Genomic DNA, 20,675 nt, shown 5'->3' with positions numbered 1-20,675 from the left:
TCCCTTTGAAAAAGCTTAATAAAAATCTCAGCACTCATCTACTCTTTGCTGTAACTTAAATCTCCACCTCCACTGGCTCTCTCACACCAGCTTTTAGCCATATTTTTAACTAGGTCTCTCCTGAATTAAGAACCCTTTACTGAGCACTGCTTTCTGCATACGTGGACTTCTTCTCTCTTATGTCCTTCATACCTAATTAGGCTGCATCTCTACTTCTTTGTCACCATTTTATTAATCCTAGTTTTGATCTCTCTTCTAAAGAGGTCATAAATTCCTCCTGATTATTTTATTCACCTGGATGTCCAAGTTTATCCCGCACTATATTTGACATCTTTAAATTACTCTCATTTTTTTTTAGTACTTACTGCCTATCTTACACTGTCCTAAACGGTGTGATGTAAAGGAAATAAAGAGCATGACCCTGATCCATAGGAAATGAAGACATACATAAAACAAAAATAAGATATTGGTTTCAAGGTGGGGGGCTAGTCACAGAAAGCCCTGTGGCTCTGATAAATACAGAATTGGACCTAAAAATAAGTGTACAATTTGGTGTAAAGGAGAAGGCTACTTTAGATAGAACAGTATAATTCAAAGCAGGAGACCATCTGAAGTAAGAGCTGCATAAAGGCTTTCTGACATTTCCTTCTTTGCCCTCAAAAGGGGCATGTACCTTTTTGTCTTCAAATTTTATTTGAGAATTAGCTATCCATGAATCACAAATTTCCTGTTATCATGATTACTCACAGCCACCACATATTAGAGCAACTCACAGAGCTTAATACACTAGAGTAATCACAAGGCAGGCTTTTAGAATAATCTTAGGTAGAGACCTTTTACTAAGGAGTGTGGGGAGTCTGGCATCTCTAGGGTCCTGGGCACTCAAAGACAGCTACTCCTCTTGGGTGCTAAAGATATGCACCAGTCATTTTGCTGCCAGACCATTCAAGGGTCATTCAACTTCAGCTAAGTATTTCTTTCATACACAGCTTCAGGACAGACAAAGCCATCTAAAGCAGTCTGAAGCACTGAATTCCTATTTTAAACAGGGAATGGTAAATGGTCTTGCCAGGGATGCCCCTTTTCCACTGTTTTCCTGGAAAGCTCTTCTCCACCTGCCTTAGGACTCACAGTTGAAGCATCCCTTCCTCTGTGAAGCCTTTCCTTTTTTTTTTTTGAGACGGAGTCTTGCTCTCTTACCCAGGCTAGAGTGCATTGGCAGGATCTGAGCTCACTGCAACCTCAGCCTCCCGAGTTCAGGCAATTCTCCTGCCTCAGTCTCCCGAGTAGCTGGGATTACAGGCATGCACCACCACGCCCGGCTAATTTTTGTATTTTTAGTAGAGATGAGGTTTCACCATCTTGACCAGGCTGGTTTCGAACTCCTGACCTAGTGATCCATCCACCTTGGCCTCCCAAAGGGCTGGGATTACAGGGGTGAGCCACCATGCCCGGCCTATGAAGCCTTTCCTAATTCCTCTGAACTGACTTAGGTCGCCTCCCCGTGCTTCCATTAACAACGTACACATACTTCTACAGCAGCACTTACCACACCGTGTTTTAACTGTTTACATGTCTGACTAGCCATAAGCTCTTTGATGGCAAGGGTAATGTTTTACCCATCACTGATTGCACACTTAATAAGCACTCAATAAACACTTGTTAAATGCATTAATAATGGATGATATTGGAAGTCTTAAAGAATGGCAACTATACTTTCTGGATTCCAGACCAAAATTACAGTAAGAATTAACAATGAAGGCTAAACTCTCATTATATGTTTCTACTACATATACCATTCCTGGCCAGAAAAAGAGGCCAAAGATTGGAGAAGATTGCTCTAACAGTGCTGGTCACTGCCAAGTTACCAGCCAAGAATAAGAGCACTTGCAGTATTAAGAATGAACAGAGTCATATCTAAGGCAATTTCTACATTTCAGGCTTCTTTGCCTGCCTCAAGAGAATAGAAAAAATGATGAATAAGAGACCTTGGAAGGGTCACAATGTCCACCATCACAAAACCTTGTAGCAAACTGTGATTCAACACAACTTCTGCTGAAATATACAGGAAAGCTGTTCACCTTCTTACCAAATCTACTCAAAGTTCTGCTAAGGAACACAGAGCTGAACTAAGTCCTCCCAGAACCCTGCCAATTGTACAGTGGCATTCTAAATCATTCCTCATGGGATTTACTCATCACTGAAGCGATACAGGCAAAGCAATACAATGCTGTGGTCTCAAATGCCTCTCCCTGTAACAACCTTGTACCTCACAACGCTATTGTGTTTACAGGCTACTAATAAGACACAAAATCTGATCTGATCCTGTGGGAGTAAAGCCCTGGATTCCCTCAAGGGATTAAATAAATGTCGTCTACTTCTGGATTCCCAAAGTTGTGGGGTTTATTTAGTTGAAAAAAGCATAAGGACCAAAACTCAGACAAGTGAAGGAATGGAAAGGAACTCTGCCTCTGAGGATCATCTGCAGCTGAGTGGGATGTGGCTCTTGGCATATAGTGAATGAGATAAGCAATGCTCAAGGGCCATCCAGAACTCTTTTGCTGACAGATATCTGGCTTCTTGCATGTTATCATTCCTAAGAAGCCAAGACGCTCCAGTTAGCCTCTTGAAGAGACAAAAAAAATTTGTTTTGACCGTAGGCAAGAGCAATTACCAAGCCAGTAACTCTGACTAGGTGTTTTAGCATATTTCTTTTTCCCACTACAGCCTTACATAACCCCAGCTGTTACATTAACACCTGCAGCTACATTAGTCACAGCTTAGCCCTTCACAAGGTATGTGTTCCTATTGTCCTCTCCCAAAAAGGGAAACTGAGTCATAGCATATCAACTGGCTTCCCAAGCACATGCTTAGTGTATAGTGAGGCCACAATTGAACCCAGGTGGTCTTCCTACTATTCACCTCTTCTCATGGATCAATCTCAGCATGCCCACCCCTGCTGCTCTTTTTCCTTCAACCTAAAACCAAATCATTGCCTGCAGAGATCACATGTGATCCTTTAGAGTCAACAAAAGCTTCTAGTTATCTTTCCCAAGAAACAGGAAGGTTAACGAGGAACATGGAGCAGGAGACGGTGGGTTTGGAAAGAGGTGGATCCCAACAGGACTCACCTTGGAGCTGAGGTCCTCTCGTCGGTTTCCTGCCTTACTCCTGCGCAGTTTGATGGATGGAGATCTCAACAGATTCTTGATCCGGCTGGTAATGGTTGACCCTTCCACAGCCATTATGACGAGAAACCCTTTGGGACAGTCCCCGGTCCAGTCCTGGGTCTTGTCTCAACAGCGGCACTGTCTTCCCATTCCACAGGGCTTCCCAGTATGCCCTCTCACTGACCTGAGATGGCAGAAGCCACCTTAGTATCACAGTGTCTTACCTTCTGCCTAGCGAAGTCTGCAGCTTTTACCTCTGGGTATTGCTCTCACCATTTCCCTCATCCCCACCTTCTAGCCCTGCACAGTTTCTTACAACGTTGGAAGGAAAGGCTCACGAAAAAGGGGGGGAAAATCCTAAGACACGAAGAAATGCCAGGCCCACGCCCGCCAGAGGCGTTTAACTTGCGAGATGGATGGGATGGGCCCTAGTTGGTCTCGTGGACGATCTGGTTCCCGTTAATGCCCAACTGTTCCCATGGCAACTGTAAGTGTCCAAGGGAGGAGGCCGTCGAGACCACCAAGGATTTCCGCAGGCCTGGACACCTGCGCTAGCGCCGACGGGGACTCGGCGCGGCGGGGCTCGCCGTAGCCCACAACTCGTGCTGCCACGGGATCCTCCCTCCCCCACTCCCTATCCTCCAGAGCTCGCTCTCCACCCTCCACAGCGGCTCTGGACCTTTATCTTTCACCCGCCTCTGAGGCCCCTGCTACTCGTCAGCGCCCCCGTTCGGGCCCAGCCTCACCAGCCTCGGCGAGCGTGGGCCACCCCGCTCACAGCGCCCTCGGGCATCGCGTTCGGCAATTTCAGCTCCGCTGCGGTAGCGGCAGCGGTAGAGGCAGCCGCAGGAGCTATGGTGGCACGATCGGCTCAAAACGCGAACTACCGCCTGGCCCAAGCGGCGGGCTGGGTGGGCGGAGCCGACGCGAGGGGCGCGGCCTGTAGTCAGGAGAGCCCTTCCAGAGAGGACGAGCAAGGTTTACGGGGGCGGAGCCAATGAAAGCGCCCAGGAAGCAGACGACTTGGGACTAGGGAACCACGGAATCCGCACAATTGCGGGTAATGCTTTTAGAGGAAGGTCAACAGAACATGGCTTCAGAATTGAGAGAACCAAGCCTTTTATGGTATTATCAGGCCTGGTCCCCCATGGAACTGCACTTCCCAGAGCCCCAAGACGATAACCACGCCTCCAGGGTGTTAAGGTTGTCATCTGATAGGCCCGAGGGACCGTAGCTGAAACTCCTAGCTCAGAATTACAAGACTGAGCTACAGCCTAAAAGCTCTGCTCCCAGCGACCACAAGTGTTGAGATTTAAAGCGACTGAAGTAGTTTCTGCTCGCAGCCAGTCCAGCACGTAGACTCAACGTGGAAAGGATTGTTCTGAGTAATGCAATTTAATAGCTAAGAACAGTATCTTTGCACTGGGCAACCTGGTCATTATGAAAGGGGAAAGGGTGGCCTTGAACAGAGCTTTGGGCGTGCGGGGGAAAGAGAAGTGAATGTGCTATGTTATAACACTGTAGGTTTCATGGTTTCTTTAGCCTCCAACAACCCATTGTGCTTCCTCACCTAAAGCTCACCAGGACTTTGTTACTCCAGATCTTTTCCTCCTTCCATTTACTTGTGAATCCTTTTATCTAGGGCTGTTCCTTGCTGAGGTCACTGTCGAGCTTGCTATTAGATCGACGGGTAGTTTTTCTAACTCATGTTGGGGGAGGCAGAGGGAATACACGGAAATGTTACATGAAATATATATTTCCTGAGTATTCTCCACTTGACTACTACCGTAAGAAATTACCTTATGAAAAAGCCTAAGCCAGAGACTTGGGTCCCAAGGGAATAGTACACTGGTGTGTCCGTCTCACCCTACCCAGATCTTTTGAATCCCTGTGGAGATGACATGTGTCTGCAAGAGGGAAGAACCTCTAACAAATTATTATACCTTATGCAAAAGCCTAAGCCAAAGACAAGGGACCCAAGGGAGTACTACACTGGTGTGTCTGTCTCACCCTATCCAGATCTTCTGAAGCCCTGTGATGACATGTGATAACAAGAGGGAAGAACCCCTAAACTCACTGCTTGTGTACAACGGTGAGCCTTTACAGCCAAGTGGCAAAGCACACATGTGCTTGTGTATACTGTAGCCACATACTAAAAATTAGATTTGTAAAGCTCACAAGTTGACATGGAGATAATGGATGTCACCTCCTGGAAGACCAACTGGCAACAGCACATGGCCTTCTTCCCTTCAAGCATGCACTGCAAATATTATGAAACATAAAATATGATTTTCAAATTTATTTCCCAAGTCTGGAGGAAGAAGGCAAGAACCATTAGCTACAATATGCAAGAGGTAGTTGGTTCCCTCAACCTCTTGTTACATGATGTGACCTCTCCATGGGAGTGAAAGCTAATAAATGGTGCCACCTGGTGTCTTTACTTGTATGCTGCAGACCACGGCAGATGCCATCTCCACCCATGAAACTAGAGTAAAAATGTGCCCACAAGAGCCGTCCCTAATCCTCTCCAGATTATTCTGGTGTCCGCTAACGGTTTTCTCACCTAATCACTCATGGCCAGATAAATGGTTTACAAAGTATCACTGGTCATTTCTTTCATGAAAAACAACTGAAAGCATTGTAATGAGGATTTCTTAAGTCTGGAATCTGGGTACTGGAAGTCTTAGGCCAAAGCCACGTTTTTTTTTTTGTTTTTTTTTTTTAAACAGAGTCTTGCTCTGTCCCCAGGCTGGACTGCAGTGGCGATCTCAGCTCACTGCAACCTCCGACTCCCGGTTTCAAGCCATTCGCTTGCCTCAGCCTCCCGAGTAGCTGGGATTACAGGCATGCGCCACCACGCCCAGTTAATTTTTGTATTTTTAGTAAAGATGGGGTTTCACCATGTTGGCCAGGAGGTCTCGATCTCCTGACCTCGTGATCCGCCCGCCTTGGCCTCCCAAAGCGCCAGGACTACAGGCATGAGCCACCACGCCCGGCCCACACATTTTTAATTCTTCACAATTCAGTCCAACTTTTATTGTCTAGGTACTACACTGCCTTTGAGATACCAATATAGGAATAAGCTATAGGCTATTCCCATTCTTAATTCCTCAGAAAATAACACTCCCAGGTCTAATGTGAACAGAAGCATTATTCACTTTTCTCCACTCAGATTTACAGTCATGCACTGTATACATTTCAATGACCGCATGATCCCATTAAATTATAATACCATATTTTTACCGTATCTTTCCTATGTGTAGACACACAAACACCATGTGTTACAACTGCCTATGATATTCAGTGCAGTTAACATGCTGTACAGATTTGTAGCCTAGGAGCAACACAGCCTAGGTGTGTGGTTAAGCAACACCATCTAGGTTTGTGTAAGTACAGTACACTCTATGATGTTTGCAGAACAAAACCACCCAACGTGCATTTCTCAGAACATATCCCCATCATTAAGTGACGCATGACTCTACTTGCTATCCCAATCCTCCAAAATGCAGTTAACTCTTCATAAGTATTTCATCATCCATACACTATTTAACACTTTATTCTTTTATATGTCCTAAACAGCTATACATAGTGTTTGCCAGCTTCTGAAATTCTAGATGTCTGGGGAATAGACGTTATATAGTTGTCTGTTTAGCACTATACTCATTAGATCAAATTTTAAAATTCACCCTAGGCATAACATGCAAATAAGGTATAATTATAAGATCCTGGGAAACAGTCTAAGCATTTGCTCATCAATTCAAATATTTATTGAGCACCTTTACATGCAAGGCACTGTGCAACAGCTGAGATCAATGATTGCAGCTGGAAACACAATGGATCTCAAAACCATGCTTCCAAGACTGCTTTCCTACTTAATCTTTTCTACCAGCAGAGTTTACAACAATAGAAATTAGTAGTTTAGATTTGTCTCAAAATTTCCAACTCATCCCATAGTCTTCCCATCCTCTTAATGCACCACCATCACTATTCAACACTTATGTGTAAAGCAGCTCAGTCATGTCTTAACATTAGCTATGCCTCAAACAAAAAGTTGTACTTATCAAATTATTTCCCTCTATTCAAAAAAATGTATTATAACTGATTTTTTTCCTCCAACTGGCAGTGAGTCTGAATATCTCAGCTTTAATTTTCCCTGCACCTAGATATTTGTGTCCATGTAAAATTTCATTAGTAGGCCGGGCGCAGTGGCTCACGCCTGTAATCCCAGCACTTTGGGAGGCCGAGGCGGGCGGATCACAAGGTCAGCAGATTGAGACCGTCCTGGATAACACGGTGAAACCCTGTCTCTACAAAAAATACAAAAAAATTAGCCGGGCATGGTGGCGGGCGCCTGTAGTCCCAGCTACTCCGGAGGCTGAGGCAGGACAATGGCGTAAACCCGGGAGGCAGAGCTTGCAGTGAGCCAAGATGGCGCCACTGCACTCCAGCCTGGGCGACAGAGCGAAACTCCGCCTCAAAAAAAATAAAAATAAAAATTTCATTAGTGATAATACAATGACATGAAGTACTGATGCCTTTACAGCACCTTCTTCAAAACCAACAGTTTTGTGCAAGAAATGTATTCTGATTCTTGATTATCAGTCATTCTCTATAAAAGTACCTGGAAAATGTGCTGCGTATGGTTTGTTGTTGTTTAATTCTGGAGTGAGGGACAAGGGCTGTCACTATTTTTCTAGACCAATTTTTAAAGTGCATCACCCTATTCCATTTCAAATATCTCAACCAGTATAGTTAGAAAAAAAAATTATCTGAACCACTAAACCCAAAATAACATATGGATTGTCTGCCTTTCTTGTGTGTTCAAAACATTTTCAAACTTGTTATAGAAGAGCCTAGCATCAGGTATTTCATCCGTAATACCAGGAAAAAAACTATTGCATGTACTATAAAATTACACAAAGTGAACAATTTGTATGAAGCTTATATAACTGGACTTGATCTGTTAGTGACCTTAATAGACTAGGAGTAGTTGAATGTCTAAAGGATTCCTTTAAACGTTTTTGTTAACTGTCAAACTCTTTAACATATCTTCCCTTAAGAACACCTACTGTCCTTTACCACTAAAAGACTGTGTTTGTGTACCTTTACTCCCCAAGGTTAACAGGTAAACTGCCTTGCTCATACTGACACTAGAATGATTTTAGAATGACTTCTAAAACAAATACTTGCCATCAGGTTGCACACAATTTTGAAGCCTCCATGTAAAACATGCTACAAGGATTAGAACATCGAAAACCTCCCCCAAATGGCATATCAGAAACTTAGAGAAAAGGAAAGGATTCCTATGATAAAACCACTTCAGTGGCACCTCTCTCAAATATGTCTTAGGGAATTAGAATTCTCTACTCCAAGTTGGCACAAACCTCCCAACACCAAGTTCTGCTTTAATTATTTTAACTGATTTATTTCAGGTTTATATATTCTACCTTTCAATCACCAAACTTCTGTTCTTAGATTTCTAAAAAAATAGTCACTTTTCGAAAGCAGAAAAGGAAAGATATATATATATATTTAATATATAAAAGAAAATGCTAAATCTGACATAATTATATTCTTAAAAACATTCCATTTATTTACAGATGTATAAAAAGGCGAATTATTGGTCTACTGAGATCATGCTTCTTATAGTGTTAGGGTGAGAGCTCACTGTCTTCCACGTTCCTCAACTCCTCTCACTCAACTTCACCTTTCATAATCACACATGTAATATTCATAGATCAGTTCCCCCTAGGGTAAGGTTAAAGGGTAGGAGTTTTTGGAGATTTTAGATTTCTGTCAAGACTGCAGCATTGTTCTGAAGACTAAGCCCTCCTCAAATTATCCCTGACAACACCTAGTTCTAAGAGGTCTTGAGAACACAGTATCTTGGGGGTTAGAATGGTATCTGCAGCCTTCCCCCTAAAACGCCTGGAATCATCCCTCATTTCCATTTTCATACAACTCTCATCAAGAGTCAAGTAGTATCTCCAATCAAGAATCATTACCTGTTTACCTATATTCTTCTTTAAAAAAAAAAAAAAAAAAAAGGAAGTGTTAAGCTAAAATGGTCCTTCTTTTCCTGAGGATTGTTCACTCACTTGCCTGCTCCTTGGCTGACCCTCAAAAGCCACAAAAAGAGCCTTGGGAAATCAGGAGGAAATGTAGGGGAACGACAAGCAAGAAAATAACGGGAAACTGCTATACCTGGATTAAAGTACTAGCATCTCTAAGGACAATTATTAGCAGGGGAGACAGGTGCTGGATTCCTTGGATAAGGCATTGAATGAAATCTGCTGGGTAAAGAGTGGAAGGACAATAAGAAGCTGAGGAGCACTCTTTACCTACTTCAGGCTTCTTTAGTAACCTTTAGAGGAGGGAAGGTTAAGTGCTGATGAGCAGATCTAGAAAGGCAAGCAGCACAAAACCAACAAGAATTTGCTCCCACTGCAATTTTCAGAGGAAGTTCTTCCACCGTTTTCAATCTGTTGATTACCAGAGTTAACAGAAAGGGAACCAACCATGGAAATAATAATTCACTGGCTAGATCCAATCCAAAGTTGGTCTTACAACCTAGGTCTGAAGATACGCTGAGTGGGATTTGGGATAAAGAAGACAGGAGATATAGAAGAAATAGCATCACCTAGGCACGGCCCAGGCACTGGAAGCTCTTGTGTTAGTGTTTTAACAACACAAGCAAATCCTGTCAATGAAGACAGAACAGGGGTTACATTCCAAAATATAATTATTTAAGAAAGGCAAAATGCAGCAGCTAAATCCCAGTCTATACAGTTTCAGAATAGTGATTCTTGCCCCCCAGGAGTTTCCAAGAGACCCCTCAAGTGCACCATGATTATTTACAAACTAGATAGGAAACATCATTTCTATACTCAATACAAATCTCATCTTCTAGGTTGAAAACTTCAGCCTTTGAGAAATCTATGAAAACAACTATACAAAAATATAAATATCTTTACAGACTGTCAGTCCTTCATATCCTGACAGCTAATGAGTGAAAAAGCTCTACAGATCATTGAATCCATGGTTGCAGATAAAAAATATATCTTGTGATTCAAATACTGCCTTATTTCCCTGGTAAAGAGTGCCTACTGTGACTTTTCTTTACATCCTGTGCAGGTAATAGTGAATGAAACCTTCAAGCACCAGGAGGCTGGTTTGATTTGGGAAATTTCCAGCCCCATGATTTTTTATTTTGGCCACTGTCTCTGGTCTGGGGAGATAATGCATTTTATTTAAGCTGTCTCTTGAGTGACGTAATTTGTGGAGGGGGTAGGGCTCCCTCTATGCCTACCTCCAAAATATATACTCCCAGTAAAAATCCCTGGTACTGTGAAATGAGCTTTTCAATGCCCACAAAAATAATAAGGGAGAACTACTATTTTTTTAAGATCTCAAAATAATTAACTTAATAATAAAAGTTAAAAGCATCCCTACTTTACCGAAGGCTTGAATTTGTTAATTCTGATTGAAAAGGTGAGGGAATGGGAGCTACTTGGGATACGAAAAAAGAAAATTTTGCTGAATGACACAAAGTCCTTCACTTTGGTATTCCATGGTACCCATCCTCTCTCTCCCTATTCTTGAAACATCAGCTAAAAAGTGTCTCTTCTGGATCCCTTTGCACAAGTCCATCACATTCCTTAGATTTCGGACTCACTTCAACAGCTACAAGCTACAGTTCAGTCTACAGCAACTCCAAAGTTGCAAACAGCTCTTTCGCTTGTGGGGGAAGAACTAGAAACCACTGTGGAGCCAGTCATGTTATAAATTCCTTGGGTAAGAGGGGCACCTCATGTTCAGTAATGGATCACATCTTCTTAGAGAGGATGAGGGGACCCAGCACCACAAGTGAGGTAACACATTTTAACATGATCAGAATTTCAGAGTACTTCTTATACCAGGGTCAGCACCCTACCCCCCTTTCTCCCATCATTATCCACTGCATCATCGAAGTCGAGGATCCAAGTTCTAAGACACAAACAAACAGATGCCTGCAGAGAAAGGAGGTGAGATCAATTTCCCCTCACAGCCTGGCTTCTGCTTAAGGACAAGTAAGTTCATTTCCCTGCAGAACTTGGTGAGGCCCCCGAGTTGCCCAATTTAGCCACAACAGGTGCCAACGTAGGCATCACCTTGCTTTCCCGGCCTTCCTGGTCATTCCCTGTTAAGTTCATTTTGTGTCCAACTGACCCAACTTTGGCAGCTATAGGTGCCAAACAAGGCATCACCTTGAGACTCTGACCATCTGCATCACTGGAAGGATTAGCTACTTTTAAACCTAGAGGGGCCAACTTTGGCATAGGCCTCCACAAAGTATCTGTGCTGTTGCTGTTCTCCAAGCCAGTCTTCATGTGTAGGGTGGGGGGTGAGGACACACTTTCGGGCTCTGCAGGGAGGCCAGAAGTATTCTTCCCTCCATCAATAGCTTTTTTATTGGAAAGTAGGGAATCCTTTATTTCAGAGTCAATAACAATCTTAAGGACATCTGGCTCAGAGGCTGGTTCTGCAAGTTGTTTTTCATTCTCAGAAAAGTCATCATCTTCCAAGTGCAAGAGGAGGGGACTGATAGAGTCACTCTCCCCTTGAACATCAGGCAACTCTTTCAAACCAGTTCCCAAGTGCTCAACCTGGAAAGCTGCTCTGTTTCCAGGAGGAACCTTACTAATAAAAGCCCGCCGAGCATCCCCTGGGAACTCTGTATCCATAGAGCTGGGTAGTTCAGCCAGGCTAACAGAGTCATCATTTAGTTGTTGATTAAGAAAAGCAATTTCATTGAGCAGTGAAGTCAGTGTCTCATCAGTATCATCCTCATCTTCCATGTTAGTTAGCAGTTCACTGGAATCAAGAGCTGCTTCCTCTATAGCTGATGTTACTTTCCTCAGTTCCATCTCTATGCTTGAGTCCTTGAGATCTTTCATCTTTAATTTATGAAATGAAGACTCCTTTGACTTCACTCTCTCCCCTCTTGATTCACTCTCTTTCCATTTATACTGAATCCCTCTCATATCACCAGAAATCTTTTTAGGTAAGAACTCTTGTGCCTTCTGCATACTGGAAACGTCAACTATTTGTGGATAACCAGAATCTTTGTTTGCCAGAAAAACCTGCGTTGGACCCAACGTCACTCTGCCATCTCTGTTTCCTCTGGAAGAGATTCTACCCTTATCCTCTAAGGAATTATCTTCATTCCTGACGGTGTCTTTCAGATGGTCAGATGGCTTGCCATCAGGAACTTCATGAGGATATTTGCTGCTACCCATATCTACTAAACCTCCCTCTGTGGCCAATGATGTCACATTAACAATTCGTGGCATCATAAATAAGTCGTCGTTTTCTGAAAAACAAAAATTAAAAAAAGAAAAATTCATTTAGATCTACAGTGTTAACACCTCTCTCTCTCTCTCTGTCATATCATATGACCATCTTAGGGATTTGTAGTCTAAATTCAGCACTCTACTTTTATCAAAAAGATGAGAAAAACTCAACTAAAATCCAACCAAAGGCTCTTTCCACCATTTTTTAAAGTTCCATTTAATTATTTTATAGAAATGCTCCCCAAGTTAGTTCTTCTCCTAAGGCAGAAATGCATCTTGATTCTGTTCACCTAATTAACTGCTACTTAGCGCAGAAAATGAAGCCCTAAAGGCAGCATGGGAACCAGGACAGATGAGTCCTCCAGAGTGAGTTTGGCAACAGGTAGAGACAAGGAATTTTGGCTGGCAATGGCAATAAAGTAACTAGGATCCTAATATTACCAAAGAGACTCTTTCACCTTAATAGAAATTTAGTTGCCTGGAACCTAATCACCCAAGTGAGGCTTCTCTTTCAACTTTACCCTTTGCCCCAAAACAGAGTAGTGCTCAAAGTGAATAGGGCTCATAATGCAGGACTGTTATCATCTCTGAGCACCACAAAAAACTGACAAATATTTATCAACACCAAGACCTAAGACCATGATCATTTAACATCTTCCTTTCCCTCTGACATCTTTTTTATTCTTCCTCTTAGAAATTACTAGTGTTCACAAAATGGTTCCCAATACCAGGTGTAAAACACGCCAAACAGTATCACAGCTCAAGCCAAATGTGTTCTAAAAATAGGGCCACCTCTTACCAAGGCAAATGCCAACAGAATAGCTCTTTATCATTACAGAACACATCCAAAGCCTTCCTTGGTCACTGTGAGATGCTAGGGATAACTTTATCACTTCCCATAGAGGACAACACTTACGACATACCTGGTAGAGCCACAGCACTACCGGCAACTTGAGGCTTAAGATCAGATTCTAAGAGATCAGGAGAAACAGTTACCACTGGTCCTGAGAATAGGGGACCTTTTAGGGTGAGCAATTGCCCTTGCGGAGTCATCACAAGGTTGGCAGAGGTGTGTGGAGTGTTCGAGGGTGACGTATTTTCTGCAAGAAAGATCAGAAATTAATTATAGATAAAAGGCATTCAGCTGGGTGTGGTGGCTCATGCCTGTAATCCCAGCACTTTGGGAGGCTGAGGCAGGCAGATCACTTGAGCCCAGGAGTTCAAGACCAGCCTGGGCAACATGGTGAGACCCCATCTCCATCTCTACAAGAAAAATTTTTTTAAATTAGGTGGGTATGGTGGTGTGCACCTGTGGTCCCAGCTACTAGGAAGGCTGAGGTGGGAGAATTGCTTAAGCCCAGGAGGTCAAGGCTGCAAGCGAGACACTGCACTCCAGCCTGAGCTACAGAGTGAGGCCCTCCTCAAAACAAAACAGCCAGGCGCGGTGGCTGACACCTGTAATCCCAGCACTTTGGGAGGCCGAGGCGGGTGGATCACGAGGTCAGGAGATCAAGACCATCCTGGCTAACACGGTGAAACCCCATCTCTACTAAAAATACAAAAAATTAGCCAGGCGTGGTGGCGGGCGCCTGTAGTCCCAGCTACATGGGAGGCTGAGGGAGAAGAATGGTGTGAACCTGGGAGGCGGAGCTGGCAGTGAGCCGAGATTGTGCCACCGCACTCTAGCCTGGGCAACAGAACAAGACTCCGTCTCAAAAAAAAAAAAAAAAAAATACCCACACCAGATTTTTTTGGCTCATACACTGGGCTATCCAAACATTTAAAGAGTAAAAAAAATATACCATTCTTCTTTTTTTTTTTTAATTTTTTTTGAGATGGAGTCTCACTCTGTCGCACAGGCTACAGTGCGACAGTGGTGTGATCTCAGCTCACTGCAGCCTCCGCCACCCGGGTTCAAGTGATTCTCCTGCCTCAGCCTCCCAAGTAGCTGGGACTACAGGTGTGCACCACCACATCCGGCTAATTTTGGTATTTTTAGTAGAGACAGGTTTCACCATGTTGCCCAAGGCTGGTCTCAAACTCCTGAGTGCAAGCAATCCTCCTGCCTCTGCCTCCCTAAGTGGTGGGATTACAGGCATGAGCCACCACACCCAGCCAGATATACCATTCTCTAAGAATATAAGTAACATATAAAATCAATATAGCTTTACTTCCAAAATCAAGATGGTAATAAGAAGTTAAGACCAATTTACTTTGGGGTTTTTGTTTTGTTTTGTTTTGTTTCAGACAGAGTTTCGTGCTTGTTGCCCAGGCTGGAATGCAATGGTGCGATCTCAGCTCACCACAATCTCCACTTTCCGGGTTAAAGCGATTCTCCTGCCTCAGCCTCCTAAATAGCTGAGATTACAGGCATGTGCCACCACACCTGGCTAATTTTGTATTTTTAGTAGAGACAGGGTTTCTCCATGCTGGTCAGGCTAGTCTCAAACTCCCGACCTCAGGTGATCTGCCCGCCTCAGCCTCCCAAAGTTCTGGGATTACAGGTGTGAGCCACCACGTCCGGCCTACTGTTTCTTAATAGCAATGTATTAATAAGTAAGTGATCTGATGAAAAATAGAGCCTGATGGCCAGGCGCAGTGGCTCACGCCTGTAATCCCAGCACTTTGGGCGGCCAAGGCGGGCGGATCACGAGGTCAGGAGATCGAGACCATCCTGGCTAACACGGTGAAACCCCGTCTCTACTAAAAATACAAAAAAAATTAGCGGGGTGTAGTGGCAAGCGCCTATAGTCCTAGCTACTGGGGAGGCTGAGGCAGGAGAATGGCATGAACCCAGGAGGTGGAGCTTGCAGTGAGCCGAGACTGCACCACTGCACTCCAGCCTGGGCAACAGAGCAAGACTCTGTCTCAAAAAAAAAAAGGAAGAAAGAAAAATAGAGCCTGATTTGACAAAATTAAATTTTACAAAAAATTTCCCATTTATTGGTCTCAGCTAGACCCAACTTCTTAAACCCATCAGTAGAACTGCAGGGAAATCACAAAGTCAAGTATAAAGTCTGAAAAGATAAGTTTAAAAAACTACTCATTAAAAATACATGACTATAGACTAATATGTTACCAGGACTGGTAACTTCTCAGGATTTGCATGAGTGTGTATTACAACCAGAAACCAAAATCTAATGTAGTTAATATTCTACTTTTTATACAACCCATCTTTAATTCGTTTAATTAAAACTAAAACTGTGGGCTGGGTGTGGTTGCTCACACCTGTAATCCCAGCACTTTGGGAGGCCGAGGCGGGTGGATCACTTGAGGTCAAGAGTCGAGACTAGCCTGGCCAACGGGGCAAAATCCCATCTCTATTAAAAATTTAAAAATAAGTTGGGCATGGTGGTGCTCGCTGTAGTCCCAGCTACTCTGGAGGCTGAAGCGGATAATCGCTTGAACCTGGGAGGTGGAGGTTGCAGTGAGCTGAGATCACATCACTGCAACTGCAGCCTGGGCGACAGAGCTGTCTCCAAAAAAAAAAAAAAAAAAAACACACAAAACTAAAAATGTGGACAAGAGAAGGTGGTCTAGTCTAGTAAAGTCAACTACTGATGTACATCTACATTAAGGAAAGCAAAGAATGTCCCTCCTACCTGTGGCCTGGTCTTTTTTTCTGGAAAGAATCAAAGGTTTCCCCCTCCTGTTATTTATAAACATCTGCCCAAGATCTACAGATGATGTAGAAGATCCTTCCTGCTGTTTGCTAATTCTGGGAGACATGTCAAACTCATCTGATCCCATCTTCTTTTTTCTTTTTTGTGCCTCTAGTGCTTGCTGTTTTGCATAAATATACTCTAGCTTCTTCAGGACCACTTCTTCTGTCTTACCTGTAAGTTAACAGAGAATACAGTAGCACTTTCAGCACTACCCCACATAATAAGAAACAGAGTCAACGGAAATCTAATTGCTTTAACTATATTCCCAAAAACTATGGAAAGTAAGGTGATTACAATTCACAAGAAACAACCCACCCAGTCAAAGGATAACTGTGCTGTAAACTGTGGCAGCCAAGCTTTCAATTAAGTATCTGAAAGATCTACTGAGGATTTCTTCTTGATAAAGCTGTAATTATGCTCTTTACCAGAGATTATTTACTTATCTCACCTGAAAGAGATGATACTTTCCGTATCAGAATATTCCGTTTTCGAGTCAGGAGATTTTTCTGTCCTATCAATTTGTCTGCCTGATCTGTTAGTCCCTGAATTTCACTGAAGGCCTAGAATAGAAATAGTGGTATTATTGAAAATTGATCCACTCTTTCTTTAAACACAGGTAAGGCCTATATAATTTCTCTAATGAAAAAAAACTTAATCTGACATCTTAAGAGAATTTTTAAATTCCATTAACAATTGTTGATGTTTCAGAAATTATTTTTTGTTAAACTGCAAGAGGATCTCTGGCTTACACTTTTAAGGAATGTGACCATGATTATTTCCAAAGAGCATCACTGAATGGTAGTAGGTATTCCACCACTGCGAGGAGATGCAAAACACCTGTGCTCTGCTTAGATTTTAATAATCAACTTTAAGATCATCTCCTAGTCTAACCAAAATCTGGTTGAAATAACCGCTCTAGAGGGATATGAATGCTTATCCTGTACTCCTCCAGCTTCTACTTAAAAACTATTTAAACGAAATTACTTTAGATATTCTACATGCAAAGTTAAAACTTCTGCTCCCTTGAATATTTCAGGTTTTCTTTTAAAATGACTGTCAACTGTTAAGCATATTAAAATATCACTTATGCTGTGCTTTACACTGTGATAACCTGCACTAAGCGCTATCAAGAACACCAATGTAACGAGAATGTGGTCAACATGGCTAACCAGAGTTTCTGACTCTATCTGAAGGGATAGCTGTGCCAATTAAGAACCTGACTTTCGCCTGGGTGCAGTGGCTCACGCCAGTAATCCCAGCACTTTGGGAGGCTGAGGTGGGCGGATCACTGCAGGTCGGGAGTTCAAGACCAGCCTGACCGACACAGAGAAACCTCATCTCTACTAAATATACAAAATACAAAATTACTACTAATCTACTAAAAATACAAAATTAGCCAGGTATGGTGGCGCAAGCCTGAAATCCCAACTACTCAGGAGGCTGAGGCAGGAGAATCGCTTGAACCCATGAGGCAAAGGTTGCGGTGAGCCAAGATCGTGCCATTGTACTCCAGTCTGGGCAACAAGAGCAAAACTCCATCTCAAAAAAAAAAAAAAAAAAAAAAAGAACTTGACTGTCAATGAAAACCTACTGTGACTTAGCACAATGATTTTCCCCCTAAGGGATTTATTGGGCATTCACTAGTCCATATTCAACTGTTACATTTAAGTAGCTCTATTTCAATCTCCCTTATATGTCAGTGGATTATCTTTCTCATATCATCGGTAAGAATCTCTTAGTCAAGCTCTTACTGTCATTTACACAGAACACTTACTCGAGTAAGAATGAGACTTTTGGAAACCTTGGAAGAATGAAGTAATCCCAATGTGATCTTTAATTTCTCAAAGAGATCCCTCATTTCACCACGCCGCCGCCGCTCATTGGCAGTGTGTGTCCGGCGATAATAAGCAAACGCTTCTGCTTCTTTCTGTAGTTTGTCACTCCAGTAATCAGGCTTCAGTTTTAGAGGAATTGGTGGAGCCTGTCCAAACAAGATTGCCTCCTGAACACCTTGAACGTGTAGATGGCCCTCCTACTCTGTTCCAAATGACACTGCTCTATTTCAGGCACCCATTACCTTTTTGTCTGGACTGTTGTAACAGCCTCTCAATTGGTCATCTTACTACCAGTCTATCCTTCCCTCAAATCTAACTCTTACAACGCCAACAGTGTAATTTCTAATACATGCTAAAGTGATCTTACCAGCTCTCAGTTCAAATTTCAGTGATTTTCAAATGAGGAAGAAATTGTATATGTTACAGGCGTAGGAGAGCTGAAAGAGCTTAAGTATTATATTACTAAAACTTGTTTTCATGATACAAATTACATTAACTGTTTTTCAAAAAATACTGTAAGATCCTCCTCAATCTGGTAAAGAATCAACTGCCACTCTTCTAAATCACCTTTCTCTCCAACCATTCCTATCTGCTAGAAATTCCCAAATACACTACACAATCCCACACCTCCCTGACATTACACAGGCTTTTTGCCTGTACCTAGATTACTTATCCCACCTCTTACCTAAACCCCCATAACATTTAAAACTTAACACTCAAAACTCAAACTCTGCACTTTTTCAGGAAAGTCCTTCTTGATCCTCAGAAAAGCTTAAAGCCTCCTTTCTCTATCTTATTTATTCTATTACAATCTTTGCATATAGGACTTAAAATATATGAAGAGGCTGGCCAGGCACAGTGGCTCACACCTATAATTTCCAGCACTTTTGGACGCCGAGGTAGGGGATCACTTGAGGCCAGGAGTTTGAGACTAACACAGGCAACACAGTAAGACTTCATCTTTACAAAAAAAAAAAAAAAAAATACACACACACACACACACACACACACACATATTAAGAAGCTTATAATGAAAAGCAACTGTGCCCTGAACTTGTACCTGGATCCTCAGAAACAATCACTTTTTAATTCTTTTAGCAGCTTCTTCTAGTTCTTAAATCTATATCCTAAACCAAAAATAGTAACATAAGCTTATTTTTTTCCATTTTCAATGCTATCTATTGACTTCTTGCTATGCAGAAGAGGATTCAGCTCACATCACTCTTATGTCTTACCATCTTATCATCCCAATATAGTTACATCACTACTTTTAATTGCTCTACTGATCCCTTAGCAACTTGAATTCTACCTTAATTTCTTATTTCATCAACAATAAACAATCTATCTTGCCTTTCTACTTTGTAAAATGAGGGTATCAGCACCTGTATCCTTCCCTTTATTTCTTCTTCCCTCTCTCACCTCCCAATTTGTCATTTGTATTCTCACATTTTCAAGACTGAAATTAAGTCTTCTATATTTTAATCATAGGTTATAAACTTTAAAAAAGCATCAACATTAACTATTATGACATTATAAACACTACTCATACAAAGTGAATAATATTTCCTGTCCTGTGCAGTTTCTTGGTTTTGTGATTTTTCCCTCTGATGTTTCTAATCGTCTCTGTTTCTGACACTGTTTGCTTAATCATAACTCTGACCGTACCCAAAAACTCTACTGTAAAAGCCACTGTCTTTCTAAAGTTAAACCCATTATGCATTAACATAGAATGGGAGAATAAAACAGTCAAGAAGACAGAAAGAAAAGCAATATAAACATTAAATATAGCAAAGTGCAGCAAGAATTTGCATGTAATTATTTGGGTACAAAACAATGGATTATGTAAATAAGCTATTATGAAAATTCTTGTTATATCTGAAAAATGCTTCAGAATAAATTTTTAAAAGCCAAATATAATGATATATGCCAATAATTACAACCATGCAAATACGTTGTATCATATGAGTCCCAAATCAGATCAAAACCAAACAAACTGCACTATGATTTTTTAAAGGAACCAAATGCCACCCTCTACTTCAACCCAACCCCCATCATTGTCTTTTTTTAATCTTTTAAATTAAGATAGAAAAACAAGTGGAAAACAATTTAAACAAACCAAACTCTCCTCCATGCCTACTGTTGGTTAGGATAAACAAAAAACCCTGCTTAATTATGTTACTATGATATAAACCAAAAAGATTAAGAAAATTAAAGGTTTATGGATCCTGAACTGCTAGCCATTTTGCAGAGCACAGTTTTTTAAATCACTTAAAATCATGAGCCCAAGCAAGAAAAGAATGGCAGCTTGTTTTACATCAGACCATTACAAGAATAGTTTTCAAATAAGCACATATATTCTCATAAATTTCATATCCATTTTTAACTCCTCTACATTAGTCTATCCTCTGAGGAGAAGAATTAAAAGGGAAAAAAAGGACATTAGCAGTATAATTTCATTAAGGAGAAAAAACTGATTATATTAACTCACTGGCAAAAATAGCCCTGAGAAAAAATCGTGGCTAATATAGCTAATGTTGTTTCAACCCTAAGATAAATGTTAACAATTTTATTCAATGAGTAATTATCACTAAATATATCCTAAATACCTTTCGACTCCTTTCAGCTGCTTTTTCATCTGCAGAGATGTGAGTACAGGACCTGGATAAAGACAGG

General features: G+C 41.9%; 2 protein-coding genes across 18 annotated transcripts in view; both read right to left on the bottom strand.

The window, feature by feature from the left end:
• Positions 1 to 5,667, bottom strand: part of MAPKBP1 (mitogen-activated protein kinase binding protein 1) — a 59,994-nt gene extending 54,327 nt beyond the window's left edge. For both annotated transcript variants that reach the window (XM_054532625.2, XM_002825335.4), the window contains exons 1-2: positions 3,917 to 5,667; positions 3,132 to 3,354 (exon numbers count right to left, since the gene is read on the bottom strand). In XM_054532625.2, coding sequence (XP_054388600.1) covers positions 3,132 to 3,245 — 114 coding nt within the window. In that variant the 5' untranslated portion in view covers positions 3,246 to 3,354; positions 3,917 to 5,667. The remainder of the gene's footprint in view (positions 1 to 3,131; positions 3,355 to 3,916) is intronic.
• Positions 5,668 to 6,303: 636 nt separating this feature from the next.
• MGA (MAX dimerization protein MGA) overlaps positions 6,304 to 20,675 on the bottom strand; it is a 159,336-nt gene continuing 144,964 nt past the window's right edge. For all 16 annotated transcript variants that reach the window (XM_054532609.2, XM_063716590.1, XM_054532610.2 and 13 more), the window contains 6 exons: positions 20,609 to 20,660; positions 17,942 to 18,148; positions 16,616 to 16,727; positions 16,105 to 16,338; positions 13,426 to 13,602; positions 6,304 to 12,522 (listed from right to left, as the gene is read on the bottom strand). In XM_054532609.2, the coding sequence (XP_054388584.1) occupies positions 11,246 to 12,522; positions 13,426 to 13,602; positions 16,105 to 16,338; positions 16,616 to 16,727; positions 17,942 to 18,148; positions 20,609 to 20,660 (2,059 nt within the window). In that variant the 3' untranslated portion in view covers positions 6,304 to 11,245. The remainder of the gene's footprint in view (positions 12,523 to 13,425; positions 13,603 to 16,104; positions 16,339 to 16,615; positions 16,728 to 17,941; positions 18,149 to 20,608; positions 20,661 to 20,675) is intronic.

Source organism: Pongo abelii, chromosome 16 (genome assembly GCF_028885655.2).
Source record: "Pongo abelii isolate AG06213 chromosome 16, NHGRI_mPonAbe1-v2.0_pri, whole genome shotgun sequence".
Classification (NCBI taxonomy): domain Eukaryota; kingdom Metazoa; phylum Chordata; class Mammalia; order Primates; family Hominidae; genus Pongo; species Pongo abelii.
Note: the sequence above shows the minus strand (reverse complement) of the source record. Positions and strands in the feature narration are given on the sequence as shown.